Source organism: Entelurus aequoreus, linkage group LG12, assembly GCF_033978785.1.
Source record: "Entelurus aequoreus isolate RoL-2023_Sb linkage group LG12, RoL_Eaeq_v1.1, whole genome shotgun sequence".
In the NCBI taxonomy this organism is placed as follows: domain Eukaryota; kingdom Metazoa; phylum Chordata; class Actinopteri; order Syngnathiformes; family Syngnathidae; genus Entelurus; species Entelurus aequoreus.
Genome location: NC_084742.1, coordinates 20426454 through 20440583, shown reverse-complemented (window position 1 = coordinate 20440583; position 14130 = coordinate 20426454). Strand labels below are relative to the sequence as shown.

Genomic DNA, 14130 nt, shown 5'->3' with positions numbered 1-14130 from the left:
TTCCTTCGCTCAAATAAGTCTTTCCTCAGCTTGAAACCCTGTCTCGCCAACACAACAATGCTCATTTGAACAAGTCCTGATCTTCCGGATGGACTTGGCAGTAAATCGTGCTTCCAGTTAAGTGAAGTAAACGCTTACCAAGTGGGGGGCGGGGGGGGAGTCAATTTTTTGGAAGCAACAATGATCAACTGCTTAGAATTCCTATTTTCGGACTGCATGTCAGAACCAGAAACCCCCAATCCCCACGGTTGTGGGAGGAATAAAAAGATTTATATGTGACCGGAAAAAAGCAGGGATAAGGAAGGAGCGCAAGTGGCAAATAAAGTAACAATTTATATAAAACATGAGGCCAACCAATGTTTTCTTTAATGACCTCTGCAAGGTGCTAACCATACGTGAGAAAGCCAAACATGTCGCTTCTGACGTTTAACTGCAGGCAGGTTTTGGGAGAGAAAAGGCAAAAAAAAAAGGGGGTTAAGTGAGGGGAAGGGGTGTTCATCTTCATCCACTAGCCTCTTCATCCATAAAAGAAATGCGCAAAAATAAGGTTTACAAAATCACCAAAGCAAATGAGAAAAAAGCTATATATATATATATATATATATATATATATATATATATATATATATATATATATATATATATATATATATATATATATATATATATATATATATATATATATATATATATATATATATATATATATTGCAATTGTGCTTTATCCATAGCTTAACCTTTAAATAAATGGAATAGTCCAAATGACAAACAGAAAAAGGGTACAAACATTGATTTGCAATACAAAGGAGGGTCTGGGAATATGTCCACATGAAGTTGGATGATGCTACCCATGGAAAGAATGCTCAACGCACCACCCATTTCTTCAGAAAGTTAAAACTTAAAAGAGAAAATAAAATGATATATGCTAGGGAAATAACACTATTGTTTTTGCCTTTAATGCAAATGTCTTCAAAATCCCGGAGGACGTGTGGGTGCGTGTGCGTGTGTGGGTGTGTGTGCGCTGGTAAGTGTTTTCATGACATCATATTCAGTTTTTGAAGGGGTGAAGGAGGAAGCAGCGAGGATAGTAGATGGTCAGCATGTCATTTATCGGATGTTTGTCAGTTCTTTTCCATCCACAAGACACACTGCAACACCAGGCAGTAAACAAAAATCTGAACTATTCCTCCTCCATTACACGTTTCAAAGCGCTTTTGGCAAAATGTACGCTTCTCCAAAACAGCTTTACGTCCAACATCGCAAATGAGAGGCTGAATGCAGTAAACTAGAGGGGAAAAAAATACAATATCTTCAGCGTCATCCTTTTCCTCAACCCTTTTGGGAATTCGCTTCAATGCTGTGTGCGGGCGGCAGACTTTTTCCTCCCTTCAGGCAAATGAGTTAGTTTTTCATATAATAGTTTCAACTATTTCGGGGAAGTAAAGACTGCTCAGATGGCTAAAATGTATCATGGTCCACCCTCAGCTGCCTCGCCTCCTCCTTTGCAGACCCTCAGTTATTCTCCTCGTCGCTGTCGTCTGGGCTGATGGCTGGGCTGTAGGTGGGCGAGGTGGGGCTGTATCCTGGCGAGGTGGGGCTGTAAGTGGATCCTTTCGGGCTAGTTGGCGAGTAGGTAGGCGACGTGGGCGAGTACTTTGGTGAAGTTGGGGAATAGGTTGGCGAAGTAGGGGAGTATTTTGGGCTGGTGGGTGTGTACGTTGGAGAGGTGGGGGAGTAGGTGGGCGAGGTGGGGCTGTATTTGGGTGTCGTCGGGGAGTAGGTGGGGGATGTTGGGGAGTACTTGGGGGATGTTGGGGAGTACTTGGGGGATGTTGGGGAGTACTTGGGGGATGTTGGGGTGTATTCAGGTGAGCTAGGACTGTATGAGGGTGAGGTCGGGGTGTACTTTGGTGAGGTGGGCGAGTAGGACGGGGAGCTGGGGCTGTATGAAGGTGAGCTTGGCGTGTAGGTAGGCGACTGAGGAGTATAACGTGGACTGGAGGGCGAGTAAGACGGAGAGGTTGGGGAGTACGAGGGGGAAGTCGGGGAGTAGTTTGGGCTGGTCGGCGTGTAGTTGGGGGAGGTTGGGGAGTAGGAGGGTGATGTAGGAGAATAGGAGGGCGATGTAGGAGAGTAGGAGGGCGATGTGGGCGTATAGTTTGGCGATGTGGGGCTGTAGCTGGGGCTAGTTGGCGAGTAGGAGGGAGAGGTGGGTGAGTAAGACGGTGATGTGGGCGAGTAAGACGGAGAAGTCGGGGAGTATGAAGGCGAGGTCGGGGAGTATGAAGGCGAGGTCGGGGAGTATGAAGGCGAGGTCGGGGAGTATGAAGGCGAAGTGGGGCTGTAGCTGGGCGAAGTCGGAGAGTATGAGGGAGATGTTGGGGAATAAGATGGGGAGGTCGGCGAGTAAGAAGGGGAGGTTGGAGAGTAGGATGGAGATGTAGGGGAGTAGGAGGGCGATGTGGGAGAGTAGGAGGGCGAGGTGGGAGAGTAGGAAGGAGACGTTGGGCTGTAGTTGGGGCTGGTGGGGGAGTAAGAGGGGGAAGTTGGTGAGTAGGAAGGTGATGTTGGTGAGTATCCTGGGCTCTGGGGGGTGTAGCCACCTGGGGAGCGAGGCTCGTAGGCAGGGGAAGTGGGTGAGTAGTTGGGAGACATGGCGCCACCTGGAGTGGAAACATGTACATTTGACGAAATGGCATCGCCTCTTTAAATGTTTACATTTTATTTTATTTCTTTAAAGTCCCACCAACCTGGAGATGGGATGTAGGGGCTGGCAGGTCCAGGAGAACCCGGGGAGCCAGGAGTGGGGGACCAAGCCGGTGAATAACCAGGTGAGAAGCCACTTGCATCTGAGGCTGCACTTGGTGAGAAGCCCGCTGCCCCGGGGGTCATGCCGCTTCCTGATGGAGGAGAAACAGGTCAGGGGTCAGTAAATGTACGGACAATATAGTGACGACAACAACAGAAAGAAGCTTTGTGTCAACTCACCAATACTGGGGGACCAGGCACCATGGGCTGGTGTTGCTCCAGTGTTCCACGGGGTCATAGCGGGGGATCTTCCACTCAGGGGACTCGGCGCCATGCCAAAAAACATGCCGGTGGCTAGAAACAAAAACGACAAATCAGGAATATCAAGAACAAAAAGGGCACCACAGTGGGCTAAAATGTCTCCGCTTACGTCCGGCCACGCTGATGCCAGGAATGTTTGTGGGGATCTCCATGCCGTATTTGCACTTCTCAGCATCTAACAGCAGGTCAAAGCAGCCCGTTCCAGCGGGAGCGAGCTGGCCGAGCATGATGTTCTCAGACACGCCCTTCATCGGATCACTTTCTCCGTGAGATGAAGCCTCCATCAACACATCCACCTGGAGACAGAAAGACAAAAATGTAGAAGTGACAATAGTTCAACCATCTTTGAAGAATGACTGTAAAGAAGCAGCAATATTACAGTCTCCTCAAAGGAACACTTCATGAGCGGCCCTGTGTCTTGACGGTTGATGCCGTGACGCGTGATGGCCATCAGGTGACCGCGGCACGTCATGGTGTCACAAAGCAGCGCCAAGTGACGGTAGTTGACGTATGAGCCGTCAAATGAGATGACGTGATACAATTCCCTTTCCAGAGCTTTTCGCACAGCCTCAATACCAAGCACCTGCAGTAGACAAGGACATGTTCAAGATTTTTTTCTGAAAAAACATATTTCTGCCATTGAAGCTGCCAGAGTTACTTTCATACCGTGAAGATCTCCACAATGTCATTGGACGTGGTCCTGACAGGATCGACGTCTTTTTCACTGAGGACCCTCATGAGGCTTACACCATCAGTCTCAAGGATCCACTCCTGCAGGGCCTTGAACTCTCCGTCCTCTGTAATTATGATCTTCTTCTTATTGTCCGTCTGGGGCAGGTGCATATACACCTGGGAAAGCAAAGTTTGACCTCAGGCAAGCTTATTATATGAAGTTACAAGCGACACGTTGTCGGATGTCCGTCATTACCTTGCTGATTTGCTCGATGCCTTGAAGTGTCATGTCTGTCAGCATGTTGGACTCAATGCATCTTAGGAAAACGTCGTCATCCATTTCGTCCACCACCTCCTCATCCTAGCCAACAAAGTTACACACAATTATGATGGCTTCACTTATTTACATGTTACGATTTCAAAAACAATTGCTCACATCTTGGAACTTGTTCTCATCGCTGTTCATGATTCGGATTCGCAGAACGAGTTTCTCAGCGTTGTCATCATTAAATATGCAGTTGAGGTCATCTCCAAAACCTTTGTTTGACATTTTGCATTTCAAATGGGCATTAATTCAGAGAAGAAGTGTGTCACTAAAGTACTTGACAACTGAATGCGCACACACCTGCATTGATTTTCTCTGCAATCTGCTCCATTGTCAACTTGCGATCAGTCATATGCTTGCGGTCCAGCTCAATACGCAGCAGCCACGGGGAAATGCGAGTCACGTCAAAATCTGGCATCTCGTAGTAGACATTCACCCACTCCTGGTCCTCGGCGACCACAGTGTTTTGGGGGTTCGGATCGTAGTAGATGGCAGTGTTGGCCGTGACCTAAAAAACACAAAAAGGGGATTTTTTTATTGATTGATTCAAGGCACACTATTGAAAATAATGGAGGTAATCCAAATAAAAGCTGCTGTCACCTTTCTCAGTGTAGTGTGCTCCAGTCGACAGAGGATGTCTTTGGCTCGTTCTGCATCCCGGGCGGCCTGGCCCAGCAGGAAAACGGTGAGCGAGGGTGTTTTGGGCTTCTTGGAAATGTTGATTAACTCCTTCAGACGTGGTACACCAAGTGTGACGTTCTTGGCCGACACACCGGCATAATGGAAAGTGTTTAGGGTCATCTGTGTGGCTGGTTCTCCAAGAGACTGAGCAGCCAAAGCACCAACCATTTCTCCTGGGTGGGCCTGGTTGTAAAAAAGGTACCCATAAAGAATCCCTCACATAAAGACCTATCAAGAAGTAGGATAGAGCCACTCACAATAGATTGGTTAAACTTGGTCTCAATCTCTCCCAGCAACCAGTCAAAAGCCTCGGTGGTAAGACGGAACTCTTCCGTCATACGCTTGGAGCAGAGTGTGGAGCGCAAATGGATGTTGAAGAGCAGAGTGGCGTTCGCTTGGGCCTGTCTGCTTAGCGGATCCTCACCATTCACAATCACCAGCTTCTTACTCAGCTCGTGAACACCTGAGCCAGTCACCATTAGAAGTTCAGCTGTTTGGTCAATATGGACCAAAAAGATACACAAGCAGTGCATAAACTAAACTAACCATCAACAACTCGAATTGGATTGAGGTCAGTCGGGGTGCGCGTGTTGATACGGAAGATCTTCTGAGCGTTCCAGATCATTCTTGCCAAGTTGCATGGCAGCACCACCTGCATTGGCGGAAGAGCATTGTAGCGCATGAGTATGAGCTGTGAGGAGGGCGGCCAAGGACACTCTTGGGGAGGATAGACACACCTTACTGTCACCGGTAGGGAAAATGGTTCGGAGGCTCTCCCTGTCCTCCTTCATCTTCTCAAACTCTCTCTCCAGAGTTCCCTGCACAAGAGCGTTGGTCATCACGTCTTTCACCACGTCTTCTTGCAGCGTTCGTCTCAGTGCTCGCTCGTTGGTGCAGTCAAACCGGAACCTCCACAGATCAAGGGCAAAATAATAACATTGAATATGCAAGTTATTTTTCTGGGAGTCATATTTTGTTAGCGCAGTCAGTCAGAAAGTAGTGCACAGCAATTTTATTGTGAAGGCCGGAAGTGTGCACTTGTTTTTTTGTGGCGCACTTGACACTGATTTGTGTAAGAGATTAATATGTAAACCAAACTACCGGCCATCCTTTCTTCAGCAGTGATCTTACAATGTTCTTTAATTTGAAATATAATCAATATTAACAGTTTCGGTCAGATGTTTACGTTGTATTAGAAAATGTAGTGTGGTAATATGTCTGTATGAGCCGAAGCTTACGAGTCCAGTCGGAACTCTTTGCCAATAAAAGTTACTCTGGCTTCTCTTACTGTTTGTATCTTCATGGTCCGCGGTGATCGGGTGATAATATTACGTTAGTAAGTCCCTCACTTTCTTTTAATTTGCTTAAGATGGCTTGTTGTTCGCAGATCCAGTAACGTTGGCATAATCAGTACGACACTGCCGTTGCACACACAAGACTACCGGGGAGAGTCATGGTGCTGGGGGTAATGATCGAAATATGCCTTTTGAATCGACGTTGCTAAAAATGAAGATATCGATCCATAATTGATTATTTTACCCGGCTCTAACATGTAGTTGTTTGCTTTTTAAACTTGTATACAATTTTAGTTTATAGCTTACTTTTTTTCAAAAGATTTGTTTGATGGTTTGAGCGTTGCCATATTTTGGAACTCCACATTCTCTCCAGCGAGGCCATCCTCTCCATAACGCAGCTGCACCACTTGGTTGATGGAGTTGCGCACTGTGCCGTCATACTTGACCATCACAGACTCCATGGACTTGATCAGACGCCGCTGGATGTAACCTGTGGCAGATATTCACCTGTATACATTTTTTCTCCTCTGGGTTTTCTTATACCTTCTATATCTAACTTTGCTTACCCGTCTCAGCCGTCTTTACAGCTGTGTCGATAAGACCTTCTCTGCCTCCCATGGCATGGAAGAAGAACTCCGTTGGAGTCAGGCCAGCCAGGTAAGAGTTCTCTACAAAGCCTCTGCTCTCAGGGCCGTAATCATCTTTGATGAAGTGAGGTAATGTGCGGTGTTTGAAGCCAAAGGGGATTCGTTTACCCTCCACGTTCTGCTGCCCCACCACAGCAATAACCTAGCAGAGGAGGCCACATTCTGTTTTCAGGACACAGGTTATAATTTTCTACATGTCGAGACTGGGACTCTACCTGTGAGATGTTAATCTTGGAGCCCTTGGATCCGGCCACCACCATAGACTTAAAGTTGTTGTACTCTGACAGAGACTTCTGAGCAGAGGAACCAGTTTTGTCACGAGCGTCGTTGAGGATACGATTCACCTGGTTCTCAAAGGTCTGCCTCAATGTGTTTCCAGGGGTTGGCTCTAGCTCGTTGTTGTGGGCCTTCTCGATGACCTGACGGAAGCAGCACAAGTTAAGAATCAGACGTTCAGTCTGAGCTTCTACAGGTCATATAAGGTGTCATACCTCTATCACATCCTGTTTGGCTTTCTTGATGGTGTTCTGGATGTCAAGGTAAGTCTTGGCATCAGCAATAGAGTCACCAATACCGATGGAATGACCTGGAAAAACATTTTTAAATAGTTTTAATCAAAACCCTGTGGCCATTACAACAATCCAGTCAGTTTTCAGGCTTGCCTTCAATGAGCAGCCAGTTGTTGACCACAGTTTGAATGTTGGAGTAGAACAGTCTAGTGATATCATGTCCCATCTCCAAGTAGGAAATGTGGACGAGGGAGCCGGCTGACGTTCCCAGAGACTTCTTACACAGGATGCCCATGATCAACTCACCATTTTCCACTATGACCTAAAAGGTAAACATTCAGATGTGAGTCTGCTTGAATTGCAACAAATTTCTATTTCTTGCTCAAACAATGACTGCTATACCTTGGTGTCTCCTGGTGAGATGTGTTTGTAAGGACCGCTGTCCTCATCGTCAGGATGGGTGCTGTGTGTACGAATGACATTGATGTGCCCGGGAATTATCAGGCTGAAAATCTGTTTGCCAGTCCACAGTGGGCGGGGCTTAAGGATGGCCGGCTGGGGCACCTTTCCGTCCCAGGTGGAGAGGAACATGAGGAGGTTCATGACTTCGCCCTGCGGTAAGAAAATGTGTGACTATTGCAAACAGCATGACCTAAAAACAAGGACAGTCTTTGCTGGGTGTTCACAAACGTCTCACCCTCTCCAAGAAGACGTCTCTCTTGGTGAATTTGCGCACGGCGGTGAGCGTGTCCTGCACAATTCCCATGACGGGCCTGTTGGACTGAGGTGTGACAATCATACGTGGCACCATGGCTAGCTCTTGAATCTCTGCCCTCGTCTCAAGGGATTGTGGCAGGTGGAGGTTCATCTCGTCTCCGTCGAAGTCAGCATTGTAGGGGGTGGTGACACTGAAGGCAGACCACAGGCTGTTTAGGATAGGATAGGATAGGATAGGATAGGTCTTTATTGTCATTGCACAAGTACAACAAAACTTTGTTTTCAGCACAAACCCGTTTAAGATTGGACAAAACAGTGTACAGGGTTACAGAACAGGAACGCTGATGGGTCGCCACAAGGCGCCCCGTAAAAGATGGGAAAAAGGTCAAACGCTGGGGAAGGATGAGTAAAAAAAAATAAAAAAATACAATCTAGACTGGGCTCCTAAGGGGGCCCAGTCTGGAGTGGGAAAAAACCTCCATAGCAAAGCACATATACATCTCGAGATATCGAGCAACAGAGGGAAGGGCGAGGTCATGATGGTAGGCCGCAGCTCTCAGGCGCTGACCATCCATTCATCACCCCTATGGGATTTGCGTCGAGGGCGTTGGGTCTGGGGGGGTGGGTTGTGTATGTGTGGTGTATATTTTTGTGGTTGCAAGTGTGTGTGTAAGCCCGTAGTGTCTCTGTTCCGCGGCCTTGATGTCTGTGCAGCCGATAAGTCCAAAGTCAACAACAACAGGTGTGTGTCCATGAGAGACAAGAAGGGAGTTTGTTGTGTCTTCGCTGCACTGTCCTTCGGGAGAGTCTCGACGCCAGGGAAAATCCAAGTTAGAATGTTTTGTATGCGAGTGAAAATAAAATGTTCTTTTCACTCTAAATTGTCTATAACTGGTCCTCAAAACTGCGGGGCAGACAGTCCAATGTGATCCAAAATCACAAGAGTGTCCACAGTTCTTCCCGCATCCTCCAATCCTTTGTGGCAGCTTTGGGGTACTTTGAAGACTGCCAGCAACTTCCAATTTGTCGACAAACCAGAGCAATGCTTACTCCAATCAGCAGATGTCCTGTTGTCATAATTCCGAATAGGTAGATATCTTCACGTCCTCGACACAAAAGTGTCGCCAGGCACGCGGCGCTCCTTCTCCCAAGAGTCCGTCGTGTGTCCAGCAACAACTGCTTCGTCACGACAGCAAGATCTTGTCAATTTCGTTGAGTTCAGTTAAATAGTTCCAATGTTTAGATTTGGAGAGCAGTGCAAAAAGAGGCAACAAGAAAGTTGAGACAAGACAAAGAAGCAAGCAGGAGAGATAAGGGAGAGGAAAGGGGAGCATCCACCCTCGATGAGTGCACTTTACCACTAACTAAACACAATGAGAAAGTGTCTTTGATAAAAGGTTGATTATCATTTTTTTAGACCTGGGTCAATAACAAATTTTGCTGGGCGATATAGTGTCTCTAAAATTATTGCCAATAAACAATATTATTGTCAGCATTATTTTAAGTCCAAATTAATCACCAACAGAATCATAATACACAATGCAAGTAACCCTTTACAATGCAATAAACTTTTCATTAGTATTTTTTATGGAAGTTAAATAACTTGATTATCCTAAATAGGTAAATAATAAAAATATAATCAATTCTCAATCTGTTGAATCTTGCAGTGCAGTTTTTTTCCTCAGTTAAAAAAAAACACTTGGTCAGTGTTTTTTGTTAGCGTTTCTTTCCAACAAATTGGGCATACTGTTTTTTTTCCACTCATGTTGACAGGCTAATCTTGCTTTATAAAGCTGAAATATTCCCACAACGGGACATTTGGCTTTGCAATCAACCATTTTCCTCTTAATTTTTGTTACATTTTGGTACTTGTCCCCAGCGAGTCGTGCTGTCGGAAGATTGTGGAAGACTGACAAAAGGGTTCACTCCCTCAATTCAATTCTCTGATTGAAGGAATGTGCTAAAGTGCTGAGAGCGATGCAGAGTGAAACCTCTTGCATCCTGTGTAAAAGCGAGAGATGAAGAAAACAAACATGTACATGGCAATGTATCGATGCCGGTAAACTTAAGATTTTATTTTCAATTATAATTCAATTAATTTACTTATTGGCCCATTTATCATTTGCAAATCTCTTTCAAAATGTGTTTGTGCTGTTCACCTCTTGGTCACATCACCCTTGAAAATGAGATCATGATCTCAATAGGTTTTTATGTGGTGAAATAAAGAATTAATGATGAAGACAATAATGATACCTGAGGTTGAGTCGGAATGTGGACCAGGGCAGAATTCGAACTCTGTGCCCCATCATGGACATCTTATGTAAAGTGGGCTGTCTGTTAAAAATGATGATGTCTCCGTCACACATGTGTCTTTCCACCTACAAAGAGAAGACGCTCACGATTAGTCACACTCCAGGTCTACAAAATAGTAGTTATAATCATTAGGATTATTTCAGTGGCACCTTGTAGCCAATCTGCAAATGAAGGTCACTTGGTTTAGGGTGAAATCGCAGGTCGATTCTGTCTCCATTGTCACGGATGATGTATTTGGCCCCGGGATACTGGCTGTTGCCTCGTCGCACCAGCTCTTGCAATCTTAACAACATTGGCAAAGAGACTCATATTGGAACAGTTGTCATTTTTACATGCACACCTCATTGGATAGATTATGTCTTGTACCTGTCAATGTTGAAGGGCGTGACAATTTCCGGAAAGGTCATATTGGCTGCGATAGATCGTGGGACGCCCACTTGGTCAATTTGGAGATTTGGGTCTGGGGTGATGACAGTTCTCGCTGAGAAGTCAACACGCTTGCCCATCAGGTTACCTCGGACTCTGCCTTCCTTCCCCTTTAAACGCTGTTTGAGAGATTTGAGAGGCCGGCCCGACTTCTGCGTCGCCTAATAGGAGGAGAAACACAAATATGAAAACAGCCATTATCAATTCAAGGTGGATGGTTGACAAACAGTCCACACATACTCTTGGCAAGCCAGGAAGTTCATTGTCCACCATGGTGGCCACGTGGAACTGAAGCAACTTAACATCTTCTGCAATAACGTGAGCTGCCGCACCACTTTGCTCATTTCTCCTCAGCTGATTGTTTATTTTGACGATGTCAGCCAGCTTGTGGGTCAGGTCATCCTAGGAAAAATGGGCACATAGTAAAGACTCTCTTTGCGTGCTTTGCAGTCTTGTCTTAACTTTAGCACTCGTACCTGGTTGCGAGCAGAGCCCTGCATGACCACAGCAGGCCTGACAGCCAGCGGAGGTACAGGAAGCACAGTGACGATCATCCATTCCGGTCGCGCAAACTTGGGATCCATGCCCAAGATGAGGTCTTCTTCATCCGAGATGCGTTTAAAGATCTCGTGCACTCTCTCAGGGCTCAGCAGGATTTTCTTCTCCTGAGAATCTTCATTGACATGCTTCCACTCTGCATAGAGCTCCAGGCCAGAGCGCCTGATACGTGGCTGGTAGCGCCCACAACCTCCATGGCCCTGCACAAATCACCAAGCGAGAACCACAAATGAGTTGATTACATAAAAACAAAGGCACTTGTTAGTGGTTTAACTGTTAAATATTTCCAACAAAATACCTTCTCCTTTGTGATGTCTTCCTCGGTCTCCTGCTGCTCCATCCCAAACTTGTTGTCCATCTCCTCTCCTCCTTCACAGATATTTTTACCTTTGCACAGCTCATACACATGTGTCAAACGCTTCCTGGGCTGCCCTTTGGATTTGCCAAGGATGTCTTTGATCTTAGGATTGTTCTGCAGATAGGAATACATTTAGTTTTAACAGACAATACATTGACTGGTGCAGAAATCTAATTTTTTTTTTCCATTATGTACCCTTAAGTTACAAGCAAACTTACCGAATCTACTAATAGCTTGGAACAAAAGAAGCAGACACAGCGTAGAACTTTCATGATCTTGGAAACATAGCCGACGTGGAAAACTGGTTTTGCCAGTTCAATGTGCCCAAAATGTCCCGGGCATTCAGTCATGTTACCTAAAAAATCATGGGTCAAAAAGCAACCAACTGATGCAGTAAATGTGTCATAATGTTACAATACTGTACCTGCACACGTCTGACATCTCCCACTTCGTTCTATGACACCTTGTCTCGGGTCCATAAGGCCACCAAGTTTCGGACGACCACCTTCTGTGGTTTCTGGGTATTTGATTCCCCCTTCCGTAACTGACATTCGTTTCTATAGGAGACAACATTATGTGTCAGTGTCAATGGTTACATCAATTAATGAACAATGTTCATTTATCAAAATAAAAGTGTGGATGTTGTAATATTGAAATAATCCATCAAGTAATGGTACACCAAAAAAAAATCCATACACACCAGAATTCTGCAATCCTTATTACATTCAGTCAGCTTACATCAAATATGAATGTGTTATTCGTACAATTGTACATACAACTAGAAGTTAAGAAATAATGCATAATTGATTTTCCCAAAGTATTTTTATTTACATAATAGTGTGGTAATATTCCCACCAGTACAGTGCGATTGACTCGTGTCACAACAAAACAACATTTAACATATTACGGATCATTTACTAGATAAACACGGACTGTTCTTGTTCACTGTTGCTTGAACGACTTCCAATGCTTTAAATTTAAAAAAATTTTGAAAAGAAATCATGACTTATTTCACTCAAAGTGGTGTGCTTTGAGTTTGCAAACTTCCTCGAACATGCTTGTTAGCTCAAGCCCCTCAAGCCTGAACGGCTAGCTAGGCTAGGCTAACAGCTAGCATTTTCATTGTTAACCGATGTGTCTTTTACACAATGTCAAACTACAATCAGTCGCTAACACAGTCAAGTGTGTACATGAGGTTTCTAAAAAGGTATAAATAAAATATTTCCCTTTCCCCAACACAAGACCTACAAGCTCATCGGGGCTGATGATGCCGAACTGTACTCTCTTGATCGTGCGCAAGGGGCATGCGCTGTCGCCGGAGGGCGGTCCGTGCATCCTGTCTATTCAAAAGACGCGTCCTTCCTCGGCACGTCTCTTTGTGAGCAGGAACAGCCTGTAAGTATTCACCACGGTCCCAAAACAGGCCACCAATGGCGGGATCCCCGGGACATCTGATGTTAGTCGCCTTTTAGACTAATTTTACGTGGTTTGATCCAAACTAGTAGACGGTTTACAACCCCCTCCCCTTTTCCGATCTACTGCGTGGAGCGCTCTCAGCACTTCTGAGCATTAGTGAGCCCAACGCGCCATTTTATAGACTGAGTGCCTGCTACGGGGTTACATAGTCAAGACCGCAGGGTCTACGTCTCTGGTGGGAGGGACATAGCTAGCTGTAGTACAACGCTCATTGGTTGTGCTGCTCTGGATTTTTAATAAATAATTAGCTCTTTGGTAAGCCAATGAAAAAGTAAGTCTATTTTCCCAGCAAATCATAAATACAGGCGGGTGTTGATTCTATCATAACTCATTCCCATTGGTCAAGTGACCACAGACTAAGCTGTTCTTTATGTGGCGTTGCATCGTAATGTAGAATGCTAAATTAACCCCCCCTGATTGGTGTGTTTTATCATCAATATTAAGTAGAGTGGAATAGTTGACCAATGAAGGTCAAGATACTCGCCGTATTATAATAATTGCAACAAACCCCGCCCATATTTTCCGATGTTTACCGATGATTGCCGATGTGAATTTCTCCCTCAGAGTAAAAATAAAAAAAACTCTGCTCGCGGGATCGTCTCGCTCTGGGTGAGCCTGGGCGCTAAGAAAAGAAGATCAGGGTTGGGGCCTGCATACTAGTGAGATTAAACACACAATTATGTCCAATCCTTTTGTATTTTTACAGAAAATCACCGCCCAGCGGATTGTTTCTTTTACTCTTTTTTTCTATCAACATCGACGATTTGGTTTTCCGACGACAACACTGTCGTTTTCGGGACTTGTGAAAAGCCTCGGACTTGCCTAGTTGTGAACGCCAGAGGCTGCGTCGGCTAGCCCGGCATGCTGAGTAGGAAAATCCAGGGAAAGCCGTGTTGCTGCCAATCGTTGCCACTTTGCTCACTTTGACCCCCGGTTTGTATGGATATTAATGTTATTTTTATTTGACTTTGCAATCGCCACACTATGTAATTACTATTTTGTTTCGTTGAATTTTTGCATTGATGACTTGACCGTAGGCCGCGGTATGAGACGCGTTGGTCTGTATTTTGGTGGCGTTGAGACA

General features: G+C 45.4%; 1 protein-coding gene across 2 annotated transcripts; it reads right to left on the bottom strand.

Moving 5' to 3' along the window:
• Positions 1–688: 688 nt before the first annotated feature.
• On the bottom strand, positions 689–13142 carry polr2a (RNA polymerase II subunit A). 2 transcript variants are annotated; one of them, XM_062065117.1, is made up of 29 exons: positions 12819–13142; positions 11995–12127; positions 11789–11925; positions 11511–11684; positions 11131–11412; positions 10895–11056; positions 10595–10815; positions 10378–10510; positions 10169–10293; positions 7896–8124; positions 7601–7810; positions 7352–7520; positions 7181–7275; positions 6905–7108; positions 6609–6831; positions 6349–6532; positions 5485–5656; positions 5294–5399; positions 5005–5210; positions 4667–4930; positions 4367–4574; positions 4178–4278; positions 3998–4102; positions 3736–3918; positions 3449–3652; positions 3179–3365; positions 2989–3102; positions 2751–2900; positions 689–2663 (listed from the first exon to the last, which is right to left on the bottom strand). In XM_062065117.1, the coding sequence occupies exons 1-29, from the start codon at positions 12903–12905 to the stop codon at positions 1513–1515; spliced, it is 5919 nt and encodes a 1972-aa protein (XP_061921101.1). In that variant the 5' UTR covers positions 12906–13142; the 3' UTR covers positions 689–1512. The 2 variants fall into 2 exon arrangements, with proteins under 2 accessions (XP_061921101.1, XP_061921102.1); XM_062065118.1 differs by having other exon boundaries at positions 7896–8106.
• Positions 13143–14130: the final 988 nt, after the last annotated feature.